The sequence below is a fragment of the Culex quinquefasciatus genome, chromosome 1 (genome assembly GCF_015732765.1).
Source record: "Culex quinquefasciatus strain JHB chromosome 1, VPISU_Cqui_1.0_pri_paternal, whole genome shotgun sequence".
Classification (NCBI taxonomy): Eukaryota; Metazoa; Arthropoda; class Insecta; order Diptera; family Culicidae; genus Culex; species Culex quinquefasciatus.
In genome coordinates, this window is record NC_051861.1 from 70991925 (window position 1) to 71014817 (window position 22893).

Here is a 22893-nt window from a genome sequence, read left to right on the forward strand (position 1 = left end):
TTTGTCATCACAGCACAGTTTTGCTTGTTGAGTTTTCCCTTTGCAGGAGGAAAGTGTTTTGTGTGCAGTGATCTCTCGGGCTGACAGGGCAAGCAAAAAAAACCGTAGGTGAAAATTCAGACGTGCGCATTGATTTTCCATTTTCCTCGGCAGGCCAAAAGAAGCAGAAATTGGCTGTCGGTCAGATATTGCACGAAATTGTACCGTTTCGTTACAGTCAACCCGTCGCCAACTGGGTCGAAATTGTGCTGCAAGTTGTTGCCGATTTCAGCCAAATCGAGGTGAGTAAGATAAAGAGTGACTACATCCAGAAAAAGACCTGCGAAATATCGCGAGAAACTCCTGCACAGAAATCCTGAATCGCACCACAAAATATCGATTTTTCATTCTGCTCTAATATTTCAGGAAAAGGGACTTGTTCCTGTGGAGAAAATTTTCTCCGAAGTATATTTTTGTCATTGACCTGCCGTTTTAAGCTGTAAACCATCACGATGGCTGTAAGTTCAACTTTTCTGTGAACGTTTAATATCAAATAATAAATTTTCTAATAAATGTTTGTAATAATTTTCAGATGATGAAAGCCACCAAGTGTCCCACGGACGAACTTTCGCTCAAGAACAGAGCTATCGTTAACAGCTCGGATTTTACGGAGGACATTAAGTAAGTAAAACTTAGTCAATTTGCTGGGTTCTTAAATACTTATGAAATATTACAATTAATTGAAAAAACATGACACCCTAAGAGTGAAGGCTGCTGGTGATGTTAAAAAAATAAAATATAATTTTAAAATAATATCTGGTGATGCGACGAAATGACGAATTAAGTTGTGATAAACTAATACCATCATCAGCATTTTTGTATGACCCAATCTTACCCCTGATGACGGTAATAATAACATAAACCAGTTCAAGCATGTCTTTTCCACTTCATTGTGTTCTATCACGCAGAAAAATCCGATTGTGAATCTGGCAAAATGTTGGGTGTAGCCCACAAACATGTTTGTCATCTCAGGGCCGGCTAACATGTTTGCCAAATTCAACCTAACATGTTTGCGGGTTCGACAAACGAGATTGTTGTCGTCAAAGTGAAGGATGTTTGTAATCCTAATAATCATTATTATTAAATTGACAAACATGATTGTTGACGTAAGAAACGTTCCATGTTGGTTTGAAAATCAAGATTGTAGTTCCAATAAAATATTTTATCGTGTTAATTTTCTCCAACCCCTTGATGTTTTCTTTCGTTTAACGATCAAAACAAGATTTTGCATATTTTCTATATTTTTAGTCAAACCTTCTGTGTGCAAAATATAAATTTCGTTGCATTGTAGCTATCGCCGCTTGATGCTACACTCAAGGCTACACTGATCTCTAGCGATAGAACATTCCGCTATCAGCTCCGGATCATCCGCGGGAAACATTGCTTTTGTTTCCAACTTCAGAATCCCTGTGAATAAATTTAGTATTATTTGTTTTGGAAAATAGAAAACCCTTTTTCTTACCTGGTTGATCTGGCCACCCATCTGTAGAGAAAGAGTCCAAAAATCATGTTCCAGCCAATAGATGATTTGAAATGCCTTCAAAGATCACAAGTTTTCTGCAAAGGTTAAGTGATGTCTCAAATAAGTTTACCCAAAAATAATTAATACTTACTGATGTTTTTTTTTTTCAAATTTTACCCAAAATCAATTCCACTCTGTAAATTATATGCTTCGATAACCTCGGACTGCAAGGTTAATAATTATATGTACAAGGAATTCTCGATCTTTTTAATGTTTATTTTTGGCTTCGCCATCTTGAAAGCAGAATATTTCAAGAGATGTTACACTATAAATTTTGTCTACACGTTTATGAAAAGAAACTTCCAAATGCTAAACCAGATTGTCAAACGGAATAACATCATGGTTTTTTTGCTAAAATATGTTTATTGAACCGATAAAATACGTTTGTTAAGTCAATAAAACAGGATAGTAGGTTTCAATACACCTGTTTGTAAATTCAAACTCACAACATTTCTGTGCGTGTAGAACTTTGATATCCCATTTGAGATGGGGTGAGGGCAGTCTCCTCTTCACTGTATATTATATATTATATTACAGTGTATAATTTAGCCACAACGATTTTCAATCAATTGTAGGGCTTTTCCCGATAAATCTTTCTTGAATAGTTCGTTGACGTCGCCTAGATGAATAAGGCAGCGTTTGTTTATAACGTAACTAACATTTTGGATTTTTTAGACCCCCTTTGTAACACTCTTCCAATACAAAAAAAAATGTATGGAGAGTAGCACAGCCGTCTACAACCTCCCCCCGACCAAAGTCGGGGAACGAGGTGATTAAGTTTAAAAATTGAAATTATTAGCCATGGTATTTACATTTGATTTAAAAAAGTGTTTTACAATGCATTTTACACCAACCCAGTTGTTTTGCAATTATTAGTTTTCAAAGTATTAAAGATTTGACGATATTTTTTTCTCAAAAAACACGCGGTACTGAACATAGGAATTTTACAAATATTCTAAATTGAATTTGAAGGGTAGAGGGAGGGGGCGACATGAACTTTGAAAAATATTTATTACAATAAGAGGCCAGTATTTCAACAAAAAACAACTTTAAAAATATTTGCAAATAGATAGCGAAGAGAGCAAAGTTCAGCAAAGTAGCAAAAAAAAGTAAATTTACAAGTTGAACACACGTCATTAAGACGACTATTTCGTGCCTTTCATTTCATTAGGGCATAAAGCCTTGCAAACAAGAGTGCATCTCTATCACTCTAAACTGTCATATGAGTGAAAGAGACCAGGAGTGTGTTCACAAAACCCATGTGACCTTTGAAATGTTAGGCTACATTTGATCGTCAAGGCTCCAGTAAATCCTCGATTCGTAACAATGGTCGATACAACCATAATCCGAAAACCATTAGTTTAACAGATTAACGAATTTTGTCCGATATCATTACACCGAGACTCTATGGAAATTTTGACATGTCAAAATGCTTTGTACACCCTTACCAAAAATCATGACTTTTTGAGTTCCAAATCCCACTTTTCATACGATTTTTTCAGTTCAACCCATATAACCATTTTTATGGTTGTAGTACCTGAACTCAAAAAATCGTATGAAAAGTGGGATTTGGAACTCAAAAAATCATGATTTTTGGTAAGGGTGTATTATAACTACGTAATAATATTTTTTTTTAAATAAATTTCAAAATCTGTTCTATCCTACAATGCCTAGAAGAGGCCTCTGTTTCTGTTGTGAGTAAGCGCTGGTTTCAGAGTTCATTTTTCAATTTAAAAGGGGTGGGAGACGACTAATTTGCTTCATGAACTCCTACTCGGCCTTGGGACCACCTCTTAAGACACAAATGGCTCCTAGCTAGGAATTAAACCTAGATACAGCGTCGAGGCCTGCTTCGCATGGCAAAAATGTTGGCGGGGGGAAGTGATATCACGAAATTTTATTTTAAAGCCAACATTGCTAACGGCGTCGAGGTCCTTACTCATCCCCAAGGATAATTTCCTATACATATTGTTTGTACAATAAATCAATACTATGCTTGAATAAGCTTCAATAAAAATATTTACTATGTTTTGCCAGCGTTAATGTTCAAGCACGAACAAAATTTGTTAAGTTATCTTATTGATTGTTCAAATTTATTTTGGAAAAAAATAAACTTATGTTTGTTATGTTGTTTGTTGGTTTTGCTGTTTTTTATGTTTGGTTTTTGTTGTTTGTTTTGTTTATTTTAGAAGCTTGTAGATGTTATTAATTCAATTAGGAAACCAATGGTGCATTGGTTGTTTTGAAAAAGTAATCTAGAATTGTTTTTCAGTTGTTTCTTAATCTTTTTTGGTTTTGATTTCCAAAAAGTGTACTCGTGTTTTATTGATGGTCCCTAAGTAGGGAACTATACCCTTTTCAGCCTATTTCTATTATCGGCCTATCAACACTTTGATCATGTATTCCAGCTTTCATAAAGTGTTTTTGACTGTTCCAAAGTAATAAATAGCTCAAATGAAAGTGAGCAAGCAACTCTCGATTGTTGATATATCTCAAAACTGTTGATTTAATAGCGGAAAGCGACGAGGCACTTATAAGGCACTTGGCTTGTCATTGCATGATTTTTTTCGGTGCCATTTTTGGTCGATTCTGACATTTTGTCATTTTTAGGTTTAGTTTTTCGAAAAACACATAAAATCTAGTACTTAGTTCGTAAAGTCAGTGAAAACAACACCAAGTCTGTTTGTCCCATCGTTGTACTTCTACGCATAATTGTCCAACCAAGTATTTTCCTTCGGGACCATCCATAAACCACGTGGACACTTTTTGGGAATCTGTTAACCCCCATTCGTGGACAATTGTCCATACAAAAAAATCTTTATTGCATGGATCGTGGACAATCGCCATACCCCCCTCCTAAAGTGTCCACGTGGTTTATGGATGGTCCCTTCGCGGAATCATTAGTTTTATAAAGCATTGTGTTTTGTTTACCTCTTGTAAAGCAAGAGAATAACAAATAAGAGTGATAAACTGATAACTGGGGCGATCAGGGACATATGGGGTGAATAGGGACTCGCGGGACGATTATGCGTAGAAACACAAAAAACGGTCGAAAAATTTCAGGGCAGTTTGGGCCTCAAAACAATCCCCTAAAATTTGGAACCGATGGATGGGCAACCAACACAACAGCGACTACGAGTTTTAGAGAATATTTTAAATTTAAATGCAATTGTGTTGGTTCTAAAAATTAAAGAAATCGAATAATCTTGTGCTAAAATATCCACCATGAGAGCCAAGATGATTGAAAAAATTATAGAAAATATGCCTCATTTTTTAAACAATCAACACAACTGTTAACTTTTGGGTATAACAAGTGTGCGAACATGGTAAGAAAGCTAAAGAAACCGGTAAAGGAATAGCAGCGGCAGCGAAAGCAAGCCAGAGAGGGTAAAGAAATGTTCCAAAGAATTGCTACCTCTTCATTGTTCTGCTGTTTGTAAAGCTATATTTGACCCCTTTTCTTTTGAGCTACCAGCATCTTCCAAGCGTTAGTTGTCGAGCTCAGCCTTTCAGCCAAGCCAAGCCTAAAACAAACTATAGTCAAATGCAAAGTAATTTTTTCCCGTGACCCATGATTCAGTTACTATTTTTTAACTTAATGTTAATATGTTAAAGGTTAATGCTAACATGATAAGGTCCATTTTGTGACGACACACTATCTTCCCTGCCTTTAAGGGTGCACAGCAACCAAGGAAGTTGTTGTTTTCTTATTCCAAAATTGTCAAACTTACGGATCCAATCCTGCAACACTCTGATTGTAAAAAACGCTAATTTTGTTGTAAATCGCTTTGTTGACAGTACTTTAGGGGATGAATGAAAATTTATATCGATAGTTCCCGAAGTTTTGAAAATACTAAAATATCTGTAACATAAATCTTGGTGCAAAAGCTTTGGTTAATGTGCACCGTTAATATACACAGAAAAAAAAATCATGGTAAAATTACATCTGGAAAAGAAGGTCAGAAAAAAAGTGTAATTTTACCGTTGAAAATGTTTGATTTTACCACTATTGTGGTGTAATGTCGCATTTTCAGTCTAAATTGAGGTAAAATTACATCATAAAAGAGGCAATATTCAACCTTCCAAAATTACACGTTCCAAATTTACACATTTTTAAACTGTGTAAACCATACCTTCCCAAAAATTCTCAGTCAGTATGAGGATATTGGACTGGAAGCACATACATTAGGATGTAACAAAAATGACTTTTTGGCGGGCATTTAGGGGTTTGTTCCGGTGGGCATACTGAGCCTAAATCCGAAATATGAGCTTGATTGGGCGTAACAGGAGCTGGCGCTCCGCCCTTCAATTTTAAATGGGATTTAACCAGTAAAAAAAGATTTTTTCCAAAATGTCACTTTTTGAGGCATTTTGCAGGCCAAGGATTGATACCTAAGAGCATGCAATGGCAGTGACCTTGTTGCGTGCTCTTCGGTTGACGTCCACGTAAGGAACATCCTGGAAGGAGCGTAACTAACTACATCCGTAGTTCTGTTAGATCATCCGAATTATCTTGATCAGAACAGTATAGCTCTGGTTCCTTGCAAGTGTCCTATTTTCTTACCTCCACGTTGGCTTGGTTTTCATGATGACCTAGCTGGTGGCCTGTGGAAACGGATCGTAAACCTTTGACCACCGCGGGTCAGAGTCGAGACGGCTAAAAGAAAGGGGCGCAACAATGTGGGAAAGGGAAGTAATTTGTGACTGTAGACGGTATTGTTTTGATTCGCAGTATTTTGAGTCAACTGCTGTGGATGTACCTGAAACATCGCACAACGGGGTTTCTCTTCTCTTCATTCTCAGCTACCACCTATCTCCTATTTTTATTTTGCTCTTCTGATTCCCAATTCTTCACTGATTCTTCTATTTAATATACAACATTTGATTTTAATTTTACTAACTTTTGATTCTCTTATCTCTCAAAGCTTATCCACTCTTTTCTATCAATTGATACTGCTGTAAAAAACTTTGTTTTGTTTTTTTTTCCTTAAAATATACTTTTCCTTAATGTACTAGTAATATCAAGTCTATTTATCATTCGCCTAATCTTTTTTGATTTTATTGCGAATTTATTTATTTGAATAATTCTTTATCTGTCCTATAAATTATCATTACTATAATCTAAGCTTGTTTTGTATCTCTATTTATTAACTATTGTCTAATTTTACATCTAATACATCTAGCTTCTCATTTTTATTCTTCAAAATACGCTCATCATTCTCTTACTATTGATACTTGATTTTTATAAAATAAATTCTCTTTTACTGTCAATTGTTTTCAATCTTCACCCTTTTTTCAAACAAGTGAGGTTTGAGCCCTTACTCAATTTATGGAATGATTAAAGGATTAACACAAATATTACTATTGTACTTTTGAAAACTTTTTAAAATGCTTAGGACCAAAATATTGTAACAAAACACCGCGACAAAAGAAATAGCAACATAAGCACGACACAACACTAGGAAAAATTTCAGGAGAAAACAATACACAGTAAAATAACAATAAGTTTTTGAATTCAAACTAAAAATATAACAGTGTTTGCTATAACGAAAGTTGATAGGCACACTATAGATGGTTAGTAGCGTGGTTCACGTTTCTATGAAAAAGACAAAAGTTGTTATTTTGTCTTGCATCAACCGGAATTTCGTTCTTTTATGTCCCCAGAAGCACTCCTGAAAATTTGAGCCCATTTGGTAAGGTCTAGGAGCTCCAGTTTTAATTTGAAATTTATATGGGATTTTGATTTATTTTCCATGGGAAACTATCTTTTTTTACATTGTATTAGGAATTTTTTTTTATAAATCGATGAAATGACTTGATTCTTATAGCAGGAGATAGGTTTAGAACTGGGGAACAACTTTGTAGAACATACCAACAAGCTAGGAAGTGACCCTTTAAAGATACAGATACTTTTAGATGGTGGCTTTTGAAGGGGCCAGCCACCATCTAAAAGTATCTGTATCTTTAAGGGTCACTTCCTAGCTTGTTGGTATGTTCTACAAAGTTGTTCCCAGTTCAAAACCTATCTCCTACTATAAGAATCAAGTCATTTCATCGATTTATAAAAAAATCCTAATACAATGTAAAAAGATAGTTTCCATGGAAAATAAATCAAAATCCCATATAAATTTCAAATTAAAACTGGAGCTCCTAGACCTTACCAAATGGGCTCAAATTTTCAGGAGTGCTTCTGGGGACATAAATGAACGAAATTCCGGTTGATGCAAGACAAAATAACAACTTTTGTCTTTTTCATAGAAACGTGAACCACGCTAATGGTTAGGCGCTTATACTTACATCAAACCCTACGTAATGTACCACCCCCGGCCGAGTTAAAATGCGTAACCGGAAAAGAAGGTGTGCATGCCTGGCACGAACACTCAAAGCGTGTTCTAGCGTGCTGCTCGTACTGACTCAGAGCAAGGGTGAGATGTAGGTGTAAGGGCAGTGCGTGTTCGTCGGGAACCTAGTGCATAAGATCGGTCAAGGCCCGTTCTTACACTGAAAATTGCGAATTGCGAATGTCACTTTTTGAGGCATTTTGGCCACCAATGCGTTTACCAAAAACATCACTGACGTGTAGGCCAGATCCTTGCGCATCTTTTGGTATATATAACATTGAAGTTTGGAACATCCTGGAGCTCGGTACAGACCTTCAAAGTTTGGCATTTTTTCGAAAAATCGGTCCCAGCAAAATCAAATGGCGTCTCGGGCGTCGCGAGGTGCGACGCATATCTTTTTTGCCGGGGCCGATTTTTCGAAAAAAAATGCCAAACTTTGAAGGTCTGTACCGAGCTCCAGGATGCTCCAAACTTCAATGTTATATAAACCAAAAGATGCGCAAGGATTTGGCCTACACGCCAGTGATGTTTTTGGTAAACGCATTGGTGGCCAAAATGCCTCAAAAAGTGACATTTTGGAAAAAATCTTTTTTCACGGGTTAAATCCCATTTAAAATTGAAGGGCGGAGTGCCAGCTCCTGTTACGCCCAATCAAGCTCATATTTGGGATTTAGGCTCAGTATGCCCACCGGAACAAACCCCTGAATGCCCGCCAAAAAGTCATTTTTGTTACATCCTAACATACATACACATACGGCAAAATGTCCATTATACGAAATGACCTTCGGCGAAATGTACCAGCAATTTATGTAATTTTTAGGCAGTGCAGATTACAAATAGATAATAACAATGTTTTACAGTAGCAGCACTAAAGCTAACTGTTTTTGGCCAACCCTTCCAGGTACATCGACGTATCGACCGCACCCGGGGCGCATTTCATCTTTTCGGTGGAGCGCTGCCACGACGTGCCGAACTACTGCATCGGCTTTTCGCTGCTGCAGCGCAAATGGGCAACTCTGTCAATTAATCAGGACATATCTGTGAAACCTTTTAACTTTGAGCGTACTTCGGAAGTTTTGACCAACGTTTCGATCGAGGTGGACTTTCTGCAGAAGAAGACGACCACGCTGGAGCCGTACGATAGCGACCAGATGGCAAAGGATTTTATTCTGCAATTTTCGGACTGGCGTTGACCGTTGGTCAGCCGCTGGTGTTTAGTTTCATGGATAAGAAGTTGCTTGGGCTGTGCGTGAAGTCGCTCGAGGCGATCGATGCCAGCGCCAGCATGCAAGGCGACAAGGGCAAAGCCGAACCGAGGAAGACGCAATTTGGCCGGCTGCTGGGCAATACGACGGTAACGTTTGAGAAGGCGGAGAATTCGTCGCTGAATTTGGTCGGTAAGGCCAAGGGCAAGGTGGTGCGGCAGTCGATCATCAACCCGGACTGGGACTTTGGAAAAATGGGCATCGGTGGTTTGGACAACGAGTTCAACGCCATCTTCCGGCGTGCATTCGCTTCGCGAGTCTTTCCACCGGAGATTGTGGAACAGCTGGGCTGTAAGCACGTGAAGGGTATTCTATTGTACGGCCCGCCCGGAACTGGTAAGACCCTGATGGCTCGCCAGATTGGTAATATGTTGAACGCCCGTGAGCCGAAGATCGTCAACGGTCCGCAGATTTTGGACAAGTACGTCGGCGAATCGGAAGCTAACATTCGTCGTCTATTTGCCGACGCCGAGGAGGAGGAGAAGCGGCTCGGTCCCAACAGCGGACTGCACATCATCATCTTTGACGAAATCGATGCCATCTGTAAGGCGCGAGGCAGCGTCGGCGGCAACAGTGGTGTGCATGATACGGTGGTGAACCAGCTGCTGGCCAAGATTGACGGTGTCGAGCAGTTGAACAACATTCTCGTTATCGGCATGACCAACAGACGGGACATGATTGACGAGGCCTTGATGCGTCCGGGTCGACTCGAGGTGCAGATGGAAATCAGTTTACCTGATGAGAAGGGTCGCTTCCAGATCTTGAACATCCACACGAAGCGCATGCGTGAGTTTAAGAAGATTAATCCCGATGTGGATAATAAGGTTTGTAGACTTGGAAATTGAAGAGGAATTTTGTAATATCTTGAAATTATTTCAGGAACTGGCAACGCTAACGAAGAACTTCAGCGGTGCCGAACTGGAAGGTTTGGTCCGTGCCGCTCAGTCTACGGCCATGAACCGCTTGATCAAGGCTGCCTCGAAGGTTGAAGTCGACCCCGAAGCCATGGAAAAGCTGCTGGTGAACCGTTCCGATTTCCTGCACGCCCTCGAGAACGACATCAAACCGGTAAGTTTGAATACTCGTTGCCCGATTGAACTCCGTCTTATTGTCCACTTTGCAGGCCTTTGGTACGGCGCAAGAAGCGCTTGAGAGTTACCTCATTCGCGGTATCGTCAACTGGGGTCTTCCGGTGGCGCACGTGCTGGAGGATGGCGCCCTGTACACCCAGCAGGCACGCGCTTCCGAAAGTTCCGGACTGGTGTCGATCCTGCTGGAGGGACCGCCCAACTCGGGCAAGACGGCGCTGGCCGCCCAGCTTGCCAAGATGTCCGACTTTCCGTTCGTCAAGGTGTGCACGCCGGACGAGATGGTCGGTTTCACCGAGAATGCCAAGTGTCTGCAGATTCGGAAGGTGGGAACGCTTCGTCGACACGTGATCGAACTCCGACTAATTTTTACTTTTTCACGCAGTACTTTGACGATGCGTACCGTTCGACGCTCAGCTGTATTCTGGTGGACAACATCGAGCGGCTGCTGGATTACGGTCCGATTGGGCCGCGGTACTCTAACTTGACGCTGCAGGCCCTGCTGGTTCTGCTGAAGAAGCAACCGCCGCGTGGCAAGAAGCTGCTCATTCTGTGCACCACCAGTAGAAGGTAGGTTGTAGAAGGTTTTTGTGTTTTACTCCGAGTTCCCGATGAACGCAGCGCAATGTTTTCAGTTGAAGGCGCGCCTCAAATGTGCCAACTGTGAAGGCAATCGCACCAACAATTACCGCGGATGCGTCGCACGAAAGTTGTCATTTTATAGTTCCACTTCCATTCTTTTCTATTCTACAGACAAGTGCTGGAAGACATGGAAATGCTGTCGGCGTTCACGGCCGTCCTGCACGTCCCGAACCTGTCCCAGCCGGAGCACATTCTCTCGGTGCTGGAGCAGGAATCGGACGTGTTCAGCAAGTCCGATCTGTCCACCATCTACAAGCGCATGAAGGGTCACAAGTATGTTTGCTTCTATTACTGAGTTTAAGAGTTGTTGTCAATTTGGCCGTCATTCTTCCTTGCAGGGTCTTTGTCGGCATCAAGAAGCTGCTCGACCTGATCGACCTGTCGCGGCAAACCGAACCGCAGCAGCGAGTGAACAAATTCCTCACCAAACTGGAGGAGGAAGGAGCGCTCGATGCTGGAACTTCCATCCACTAACTTATAACCGGAGGGTAGCTATGGGATCTAAGTATTATCTCTTTCAACGACACATTTTAGAAGGACAACGTCTTCTTTGCTATATAGCTGACTTGGGCTTACACAGTCAGATTATGCTAATAAGATGTTTCTTTAAGCAACTCATCTTAAGAAGGAAAAAAAAGAGCGGTTGCGCCGAAAATGCTATCAATTAAACAGGCTAATGTTGTTATATATACAAATCAAAACAAAAATTTAGAAAGGAAACAAATAATTACAACTACACCACAGGCCACCAAGAGGATATTGATATTTACAGATTTTCTTCTACGCTAAATTAGTGTTGCTGCATTTTCCAATAGTCTTAGCTAGAGACAAACAGAGAGTCTGCCACAGAAAAAAAGGCATCATCTATCTCTTTGGTTTTGTTCATCGTACAACAGAGATCGGTGCAGAGCGCGAATGAAATTTTTCTTGTTTTGTTCTACACCGTCATCGAACAAAAGCTCGAAACTCCAGAGAGCCTTTGTTCCTAATCTTCTAGATGTGTGTTGTGTGCGCGTAACTTTTTGTTATTTAATTGTAAGTTTACTGTCGTGTAGAAAACAAAGCAAACAAAACGCGACTGCGTGAACTACCTCACGCAATCGCACCTGAGTTACCCTTCGTGATTGGAAAATAAAAAAAAATAATACCAATTGTAATTTTAACAAATTCGCTAGTTATAGAGAGTAGAAACTCGCCCATTTTGCTTCTCTTCACAGACGCCCATCCTGATTCTATTTGACGCACTTGTTTTGTTTAACAGAAGAAGATACAAAAACACGCAATAACGTCGATCGGTTATGAACCTGGTTGAGACACGATCATTATAGATAGTTTCTCTAGATGCAGCAAACGCGCATTGTGCGTAAAGTTTAAATTTTTAGCCAAATCAGTTGTACATTCCATGAAAGCTTGTTGCTCACATACTGAGTTTATTAGGAATCATTTAAGGAAAAGGAAAGTGGCAAGGTGATTATTGTGTGCATGCATAGTGGATAGATAATTACGATAACGCTACAATTAAAGAAGAAAAACGGCTAGACATAATAACACAAAGTTTAAAATTCAAATAATTAACACTACTGACATAATATATTATATCAATGAATAAACTGTTATTGAAATGAAACCTGTTTTGCTGAACTTATTTACTGAGAATTTCCTCCTCGCCAAGCCACAAAAAAGATGTTTGATGAAGCAACCTAACGATACGTCACAAATCTCGCTGTGACAAAAAAATAGTCGCGCAACAGCAGCTTGCAACAGCTGATGTTGCAAAACAAGTGAGGCGTCGCGACGCTCATACTGTAAGGTAATACAGTTAAACGCCGCTGATTCAACGGTGACTGGACCCCGTCACTTGGAGTGAGCCGAGACTTCAAACTGTAACAGAGCTATTTTGCAATTTTGTATGCATGTATGTAGCTTTTGCCTTAATGTAGCGATTCTCGAGAATAGAAAACTTTCATTCACCGTGAATTTTCGGAATCCTTTGGAATTTAAAAAATAATCGTTTAAGTAATGAATTGGCTTAGGCCTTCATCACTAAAAAGCTTGATGGATCGAATTGGAAAGTTTTCAGATGAATCTAATAGCATATGCAGATTTTGAAACTATACACAATTCTGACTGGTTTCATCATTGCCACGCATGAACCTCTTACCCGTCTCACTTACCCTGTCAAACACTTACGTGATACTTTGAAAGAGATGCAAGCTATTGGGCGGTCTCTATTACTCAAATATCAAACTAACATTTCCATTCACTTCCTAGTGACCTTACTTTTTGCATCAAAAAATCAAACCATCCACATTAACGACCCCCGGGTCTTTTGTGGTCTCTATTGCAAGTTTCTGCTCGAACCTAGGAGTCCGAAGGCGCACCCAAACCTCTTTTTACTAAAAGGAACCTTCCACCCCAATGTTTGAACTGACGACCTTTGGATTGCGAGTCCAACCGCCGCCAGCGATTCCACCGGAGTAGGCTTGGTTTGGTGTGTTGTTTGTACTTATGGCATGGAGAGAACTCCTACACCTGGAATGACTTAACGGCCTAACAACCAAGGCCGGGACCGACATTTTACTTCCTCATCCGATGGAAGGTTGCAGCAGATGGGAATCGAACCCAGAACCTTTTTGCATACTTTTGTCAATAAATTGACTGTAATTTTTGACGATCAAGTCAAAAATCAGTTTTACGATAATGATAATATTTGGTTTTTAAAAGTTCTAAGAGTGCTTAGAATAACACTTAAACTTAACTCTGAATTGCCATGTGAAACAAACTGATTTTTGAGGCCTTGATGCTTTTGATAAAGTGGTCGTAGAAAGCGTAGATTGCAAGAAAAATTGTGATGTATTCGACTAAGTTGCTAGGACTGACACGCCCAACGAATTTCTAGAGAAGAAAAAAATAATCCCAAACATATTCTAGGAAAGTTAACTTTTTTGAAACACCCTAATTGTGAACCACCTTAATTTCCAACCCAATATGGGCCATCCCCATACAAACAGGCGGCCAAATTATTTTTTTGCTTTTTTAATGTTTTTTTATACAAATTTGGGTAATTGTATGGTATTGAAACGGTATTCGTCGATTTTTATGACTTTTCATGTTTTTCAGTAGTTGAATAAATAGTCTTTTCATACAGTTGCAAGTACAACAGAATTGCGTATATATTGTATTATGGAATAAGCTAATACAACTCCACTTTAAGGACACAACCCCTCCCCACTCATTCTTTCACCCCCCCCCCCCTTCCCTCCTCCCCTCCAACAAAATTTTGTCAAGCGTAATAAATTCATTTTAAGTCAAATATTTATTATTTACTGCTGTGTGTTTCTTTTTGTGATTCCATGCCATATAACTTGTATAAGTTTTGTCAAAAAAAATGCTCCAGTTATTCAATGAAAACTTCAGTTTTTGGTTTGGAAACGACATTTTATCTATTAATAGTTTCAAAGCTTATCTCATTACCTTTGGGACCATCCATAAACCACGTGGACACTTTTTTGGGAATCTGTAATCCCCCCCCCCCCCTGCGTGGACAATTGTCCATAAGTAAAAAATCAATTTGTATGGATCGTGGACAATCGCATTACCCCCTCCTCTTAAGTGTCCAGGTGGTTTATGGATGGTCCCTTTCCAACGATGTATAATTGTCATAATAAAATATTTAAAATGGCTGAGCTATGTTAAAATTTAACAATCAGCCTTGTTTTACGAAAAACGCTAGTTTTTTACTACATTTTTTGACTTTCAGCTTGCGTATCTCCGTAATGAACAAACTTAGATCTTTGAAAATTTGGATTTTTCTTAGTTAGAATGTTTACTTTCGAGAAAAAAATACCAAAAAATATTTGGAGAAGGTCACTTTTTTGAAACTTGGTCACCCAATGTACCATAGTGCAACCGAGCCAAAAGTTGTCCCTTCTAATTTGAAACAACACTGTTGAAGACAAAAACGGCTCTGAAACTGCACCATTTTCCGGAATTTCCAATGTCCACTTAATCGTACGATCTTGACCACTGTGCAACAAAATCTCCCATCAAAATCGCCGCCTTTTTTGAATTTAGGAAAAAATCTGAATGACTGGATAACATATCGTATTTTTCTTCATTAAAAAGAGATATTTATTTGTACGAAAACCTTTAGTAAAGTGTTTTAAAGAAATACAACGTTTCTTTGGAAGCATCCATAAAGCACGTGGACACTTTTTTGAAATCTCAGACCCCTTCCCCCTCACCCCCCTCGTGGGGGGATACAAAAAATATTTGTTTAGTATGGAAAGTGGACAATCGCTGACTACAACCCTCCCTCCAAGGGTGTCCACGTGGTTTATGCATGGCCCCTTTACATAAGCTCGATGTTTTTTATAGCGCGCGCAGGACGTAAGACTGCGGACAGCGGTACTCAAAATTTTAGAATGACTGGCCAAATTTGAGGCTCGAATGAGCTTCCGTGCAATCATAACTTCATAATTCATAATCATCAATTTCATAATTCAATTAGTTTACATTGATATTTTTAATTAAAAAAAAAACATGTTGAAAGTGGTTAAATTACTGTCATTAAATTTGACATCTTGGCCAATCTCAATCTGGGTTCTGGAACATGGGTCAAGTGGTCAATTCAGTATTGTATCATGGAAAAACAATTTTGGCGAGACTCTTACTAAACCCACTGGAACAATAATTTCGGTGAAAATCCGACCATATCTCGGTTCCCAATTATCCGTTCTCGATGTCATTTACATAAAAAAAGTGACCAGCAATTAGTTAGGGCTTAAATTACGTTTAAAATCCGGTCACTTCGGTCCTCTTGGTACACACGGATCCCCGAACAACCATGTCACATCTATTTGAGAATGTTTCCCAATCAATACTTTTATAAAAAATCGTTCTTTCCTCATAAAACTCTAGAAAATTATAAAAGAAAGCCGTTGATCAACTTGTTGATTATCGATAATCAACGCCATTTAATTCATCGCCTCCGTTGACGTTGACGATTAAATCAACGATCAACGACAGCGATGACGTTGATCCAACGATTAACAGCATTGTTTAACACCACCGACTTCGACTTTAACAACAATTCTGATACGCAGTTTTTCATAAATCAACCGATTCTAACTCCAAATCACAAATCATAAACTCAAAAAACATGACCCTGAAAATGCATGCCCGCATTGTAACTTGAATTGTACCTGCGACATATAATTTTTTTTCTGAACGCTGCGACTGATGGTGATCTGAGAAACCATGCTTCTCCTCTAAACCGGATCCTCCTCAACAACAGATGACACAGCTTTCGCTCTCTTTGCTAATCATGCAAACTTTCAGCGTTTTGATATGCTTTGCACGTTCTCAATCAGCGAAAGTTAAAACAGAGCGAAGAGAGCGAAACAGAGTTTCAAATGTGTGAGAGGAAACCGTCTATCTCACAGGTGACATCGAAGACGGCCGTGACACATGTTTTTCCTTGGAGTCTCGCTACCAAGTTTTCCCTTGCGTTGGTCGCAGCACGAAAGGAAAAGGAGAGGTGGGAGAGAAAATTCCTGGCTTCGGTTTAAATTTGAGTGTTATCAGCGCCTGCTGTGGTGTGCGTGGGCTTGCACACTACCTGTTTATGTTGCTGAAAAGAGCGGCGAGAAAAAGAGAAAATGGAAAATGGCGTGCTTATTCGCGTGTTTTGCGAAAGAGTAGTTACTTCGATCTAACGGAATTATTCAAATTGACCTTCCAAAATCATTCTTGCATGATATTGAGCCGACTTTTTGAATTACCTTAGGTATAGGGGTGACCAAGAAGGAAAATTACATTAATGATATTAATGATTTGAAGGATGAAGGATCTCACAATCTAGGCAATCCAAATTAGTTGCTAGCTGAAGTTTTGGATTATTTTCACACAGATCAGTTTCCGATTGAACCACTATAAAAAATGGACAAAAATGATAGATTCGTTATGAAATTCAGATCTCGATACTTTTCTGAAAACGTTTGACGAGATACTTTTCAGCACCTTGAGTTAAAAATAACAAAATCTTATCGTCTAGTTGCTGATTCACTGCATTTTTTCAAAATTAACAAAACGTTAGAAACTAAATTAAATGAACACTCAAACCATGAAGGTTTGGCATCAATTACTCACACACACTACCAAAAAATTGGCTTGATAGTAAGTGTATGTTCCGTGTAAAAATGACAGTTCGTTACTTTTTAATTTGACTCTGTCGAACCAACGCGGTACAATCTAATAAGTGTATAAAAGTGGAAAATTGTTTTTTATATATTTTTTTGAAAAATATTTGCAATGGCCACTCCACTTTTCAACGTATGAGGAACGTAAGACTAAAAATATTTTAGTTTTTCTACAATATGTCTTCAAAAATCTTATATTTGTTGGAAAGTCGAACCGATGAGGTACCCGTACAATGGCAGGGTTGAGTCATCTATGATTAAATGGACCATTAGATTTAACAGTCTAATGGCTTATTTAATTAATTCAAATCAATTTAAGGTCGTATATGGTGTCATGCACTCTTGGAGCAATGATCTCAATGATGATTCTGAAAACAGGGTCAAGAAATAGTAAATTGAAATAAAAATTAGTCACGATATGTAAAAGGCTTCTTCAAACAACACAAAGAGCATGAGCATGAGAGACCCTCCGTTGCTGAACAGAACCGTAATATCCTTTCAGCACTACTGGTCATAGGCTTCGACGATCAAGTGGTGTTTCCCTTATCAAGCTTCTACAAACAACTCAAAGAAAACCATTTTTTGATTGAATTCTGAATCAAGATTTGAATAATATTCTAAATCAAACGGAGCCAGATTTGATTCGATTTCCTAACATTTTGTCGAACGGTACAAGAAGATCCGAGTTGATCCTGATGACAAGGTAAGGCAATACAAAAAAGAGGGTTATACAGTCCAGACTCGATTATCTGAAGGCCTTGGAAAAATTTCACTTCGAATAATCGAATAAAGTTTTTTTTTGTTCTCATACATATTTTTAATTAACGAGCGTATGATCCCTGAACTGCGCTGATTTAAAATGTGTAAATCCAATATGGCGGCCGGGATCGGTGCTGCAGTTGTAAGCGTGGTTGCCTCTCACTTCAGTTGGACTGGATTTGATCCCAGAAGCGATGTCCAATGACTAATAATTGAAAGTGGAATTGTTTTGCCCTGATAAATAAAATTTCGGACCATGCTAATGCATTTAGCATGTATTTTCCATGAAAGAGAAAGCTGCTGCTCTCAAGAAGAGAGTGAGCGTGCTCAGCTCTCTTCATTCAGAAGCAAGGAAAGAAGCTCGCGGGGGGTGTTTTTTGTTGTACCTTCAGGAACATTGCTACCTTCCATGGAAAGTGAAAATTTTGGGGTGATAATTTCCCGCACAAGCAAAACGAGCGAGCATAAGAGCGGTCGGTGCCGTGTCGGGTGTCCGTACTGTGTCGGAGTCTCCGGGTCATGTCCGTGTATGCTTTTGTGCTGCTATTGGGTTTGGGGGACACACGTTCGTTTTGGGGCGATATTGGCGATATTACCGTGTTGAAAATAGATGTCTTTTTTGTTTGACTTTTTCCAAAGAACGGCCTCCGGAGAGGAGCGTCATTTCGGACTTGGAGAACTGAGTTTGTGAGTTCGAAAATAGAAGAAGTGGTGAAGGTATTTGGTGGAAGCGCGCGTGGAGTACGTTCTAATAATAATCGGATCGCATGGTTGTGTGTGTGTGTGTATGTGTGTCATGTATGTGTGCACACCACGGTTTGTCAAGGGATGAACCGACGAGACCAAAGTGTGCGTTGAGAAGCAACAGAAAGCAGCAGCAGTCTGACGCTAGCCAGCAGCAGCACCAGCAGAACATGGCCAACTGAGTGTGTGGTGTTTCGTTCTCTTCAAGTAACATTACAAAGTCGAGTTTGCTCTCAGTTATCAGCGGGGTAACAAAGAAGAAGGATGCGCGATTAGTATTCCAAGCCACCGCGGATATTCGAGGGTATAACGAGGAGGAGGGGGAGCTTTTTTATCCTCCTCTCTCTCTTGCTCGCTTTTTCTCTGTGTCTGTGGAAAAGTGCTGATATCGATTTGGTCGGTCGGTCGGTCGGTCGGACTCGTTCCTGAGCCACAAAGGGCAGAATATATTTTCCTCATTACAACGCTACGCTTGCTTCGATTTTCCCCGATGGAATAACGCAAAACCCACGAGCTCATGTGCCGCACCGTTTGGTTAGTTTCAATTCAAAGCCATTCTTCAATTAGTGACGCAAATCGGTAGTGAACCACACAACTATCCCACTAAACGAGAGCTGCAGCAAAAAATTGGATCAATTTACTGTTTGTGTGTGGAGCGGAGTGGATAAAAGGTCATCTTATGTTGTGCAGTGAAACGGAAGCGAAAATCTTACATGGAAGTGTATGTGTGTTTTTAAGCTCTTATTATTTGTACAGAAAACCAGCGTTAAATACTAGCCAGTAGTGCACCCTAGTGTCGCACATGTCGTGTGTGGAGCAGCAGCAGCACATTTCACAACATTCTACGATAATCCCGAAAAGCAACAGAGAAAATTAATATGTGCGGAGAGAGAATTGCAAAAAAAAATAACAACCTTAACCTAGCGTAGCAAGCCATGCAGCACACCACTAATGTATATCAATCAGATTCACCCGATACCGATACGGCGAGATCTATATTTCACACTTATTTATTCCCCATTAAAACGTAAACGTTATACCCACTCACCCCCTGCTGTTTGCTACTGCAGCACAGCCACAACATCGCCTACTAAGAGTCCCAACCCCCCCTGTCAGCCAGCTGTGAGCAATGCACACCAATAACGCGCGGTGGTCGTCGGTCGGTGGTTGCTTCGATTGATTTGAACTTGAACGAGTATATCACCCCCCTCCTCCTACCCTTCCGTCCCTTTCAAACCCACCCACCGTTCGGGATCGTCATCGAGCTTGTCGTTGTCGTTTGCTACTACGATTGATTGCGGATCGCGAGCAGGCGAATTGGAAACTTACCATCAGCAGCAGGGGTGGCATCTCCTCAGTGGATCAATAGTGTGATGATGGCAGGGATTGCACGGATTTTATGATTCCCCCGCTCAGTACGGGGCGAGGGCGCCTCATCAGAACTGCTATCTGTTGAATTGGTGTAAAATGAGAACACGCTTCTCTGGATTAAATACGTAGGAATTTGATACTCACAAGAGAGGGCGAAGAGCATTGATTTAGGCGCTGTCGCTTTTATATTGAAATGATGTAAAAAGAATAATGATATGATATGATTAAAAAAAGAAATTCCAATGAAAAAAAGTTTGTATGCATTACACACCAGTACAGTTGTTTTCAATACAATCCTTATCTTTCAAAAAATCTAAGGATTTACGAAAACTGTTATTCGTTTTCATTTGATCGCACGTCAATAAAAATGTTGATGCTCTATTAAAAAAAACTCTCTGCTCCTTGAGAGAGGGGTTAACATTAAATTTTAAAAATATTTGTATCACACTTGCCTACTTGAACTAAAAAAATATGTATTGTGCATTATGTGCATTATGCTCGTTTTCATGAGACAAAAAAAAATGTGTGTAGGTACCGTTAACAGTCTGAATAGAAACACTAGTGCCTAGCATTTGAAATTAAAATTTGGAAAACGATGCTTTATTTTTGTTATTGTGTGTTTATTCCATCTAAACTTTATGAAAAATATCCTAATATTGTGCAGTAACAAGACAAAAACAGCTGTCCCAATAGCCCCCTATGCCCCGTTTTACCCCAGTTGACGGTACATTTCCTAGGCTCGAGCTATACTTTAATTTTTTATAAGTTGTAAATGGATGAACATAATCTTTTCTATGCAAGTTTCTATTGTGAAATTGTCTCAGGAACACGAATATGATAAAATTATCACTAGAAAATGGGATCTATAGGGTCTTCCGATCAAACATTTACAACCAAAAAATTCACTAAAAGTTTTTAATGTGTTAAACTGCCTCACCGAAAGCTTTATCAGTATTAGATGATAGTTCCAGATGTCTCCTACAAGCTCCAGGTCGAATCGAGTTGATATATGGATGGAACACTTTTTTATTTGAGTTTGAAAATTGTGCTATTTTTTCACTAAAATGCCAATAACTCGCTTTAGATTTAACCAATTGGGATACTTCACCCCGCATTTTGTTGGGGTTTTTAAGCCCTGATGCAGATGCATTTTGAATTTTGAAATTTTATTGTTGATTTTTAAAGATTTTTGACGTTGTTGAACACTTCCCGTTGACCTAGAGTGCTCATATTTTGGCCTGATGCTAGTTTTATATGTACAAACAATCCCTGAAAATTTCAGGCAGATTGGTGAGGTCGATGCGAGATGGATATGCTGCTCGCGGACTCGCTCAAGAATATACGAATTAATAAATTCAAAGCATCGATTATTCGAAGTTTATATGAAGTCTGAGGCTACGGGTAATCGAGTTTGGACTGTATTTTGATTATACTTAAAGCTTTTTTTTTATTGGGAAACATAAAAAATCACAAAATCCTTTTTTACGCTCAGTACTGAACCATGCTAGCCCAGTTATCCTTCATATTAATCAAATATAAATGTTAATCGCACTGTCTTCATGTCCACCCTTGTAGGGTAGTCGCTGTTATAGTTGATTCCACATGCAATAAGCTGGTTTAACCATGGGTCTGGTAAAAAATAGCCGAGCCTACACTATACTCTGCTTGGCGTTATGACGTGTGTTCACATCACAAAGTGACATTATGTCGAAGCAGATATGACTGGTTAATGCATTATTAAAATATTTCTTTTTTATATGGCACCGTCATATGTTGCATTTTTGGTAAAATAATGCGTAAGAAATAAGTCAGTGGCTTATTGATATCATCATTATTTTGCTATTAAAACCATTAAAATCTTAAAGATTCAAAATTAACAACTTCTTAACATTTCTGTTGCAAATTTGCTTCGAATACTTTTATCGAACGTTGAATTTTAAACAGCACACTCCATTAGCACCTTATTTTCGTCAAGACGTAGTTGCCATCAGCAATGATGAATGGGAACATTAAATTTTAATAACCAGATAAATATCAGTCTCAGGCAGAGCTGCGAAACGTGAAAGTCAACCCTCTGCAGAGTTCAGGAAAACGTTTAGCGATTGTATGTAAAACGTCTAATTTTGAGTAGAATTTGGTTCCATTCGGCACAGGGTTCATACATTTCAATAAACTGTGGACAAGAACATACATTAACTGCTTTTGCATTAAATTTTCCTCAGACCAGTGCCAAGTGAAAAGATTGGTGATGTTCTCTCAAGCTCATAAATAGTTTCCTGTTTGCTACTTTATTGCAAGAGTCGGTGCGGACTTGAGTGCCGAGATTCGTTCCAAAAACGGCTCCCGAAAATTTCGATCATATTTTTCGTATTTTTAGACCCGTTCAAGGTCATTTCGCTTCACCTGAGGCGTATAATATACGAGCGGGCGTCGATTGGCGGTGTGTCCCATAAAATATATGGCAACTACTAGCAAAGACGTCCAAGTCGAAGTCGAAACACGCTCCTCCTACGCCATTTTTCCGTGCAGTGAACCGTCAGCGGAATCAGAGCGGGAAATCGTGGGGAAATAGAAGAGAAAAGCAAAACAAGAAAGTGATGATTTAATATATATTTGCCAGATTAAATTTAAATTGCCTCATGCTCCAAAGTGCTGCCGAGGAAGATTAGAGATGCCGAAGGTGCGAATGGGTTTCCACTTTTCCGGGGTCAGGGCACGGGGCTGTTATTCATAGCCTCTGTGTGGGGTTAATCTTTTGAGGTGTGATACTGCTAATAATACAGCCCAGGCCCACGCAGCGTGTCCTTTTTGATAGTCTTTGTAATCTTCATTACTGAGGAAGATTCATTTTGAGAATGGGAAAAATCTTTTCTTCTTTTTTCGTTAGGTACAGTCATCCCACATATTCGGAACACCCAGAAA

General features: G+C 39.4%; 2 protein-coding genes and 1 long non-coding RNA gene across 11 annotated transcripts in view; 2 read left to right on the top strand and 1 right to left on the bottom strand.

Moving 5' to 3' along the window:
* Positions 1-26: 26 nt before the first annotated feature.
* On the top strand, positions 27-12524 carry LOC6034420 (vesicle-fusing ATPase 1). The gene is given in 10 exon segments (XM_038249073.1): positions 27-281; positions 406-497; positions 572-660; positions 8804-9078; positions 9081-9991; positions 10047-10235; positions 10291-10581; positions 10641-10825; positions 11009-11170; positions 11236-12524. Coding segments are annotated over 9 exon segments (2244 nt in total). The 5' UTR covers positions 27-281; positions 406-491; the 3' UTR covers positions 11372-12524.
* Positions 1272-20090, bottom strand: LOC119765369. 2 transcript variants are annotated; one of them, XR_005276670.1, is made up of 3 exons: positions 19930-20090; positions 1502-1596; positions 1272-1446 (listed from the first exon to the last, which is right to left on the bottom strand). It is a non-coding gene; the product is annotated as an uncharacterized LOC119765369 (long non-coding RNA). The 2 variants fall into 2 exon arrangements; XR_005276677.1 differs by lacking the exon at positions 19930-20090 and adding an exon at positions 1653-2061.
* The window catches only part of LOC6034424 (cAMP-specific 3',5'-cyclic phosphodiesterase), a 104514-nt gene continuing 99875 nt past the window's right edge, over positions 18255-22893 (top strand). For 2 of the 8 annotated variants that reach the window (XM_038249004.1, XM_038249061.1), the window contains exon 1: positions 18752-18904. The gene's annotated coding sequence lies outside the window, so the exon portion shown is untranslated. Of the gene's footprint in view, positions 18384-18751; positions 18905-18931; positions 19322-22893 lie in introns of those variants that run through there. The other 6 variants (XM_038249031.1, XM_038249038.1, XM_038249054.1 and 3 more) reach the window with 6 other exon arrangements.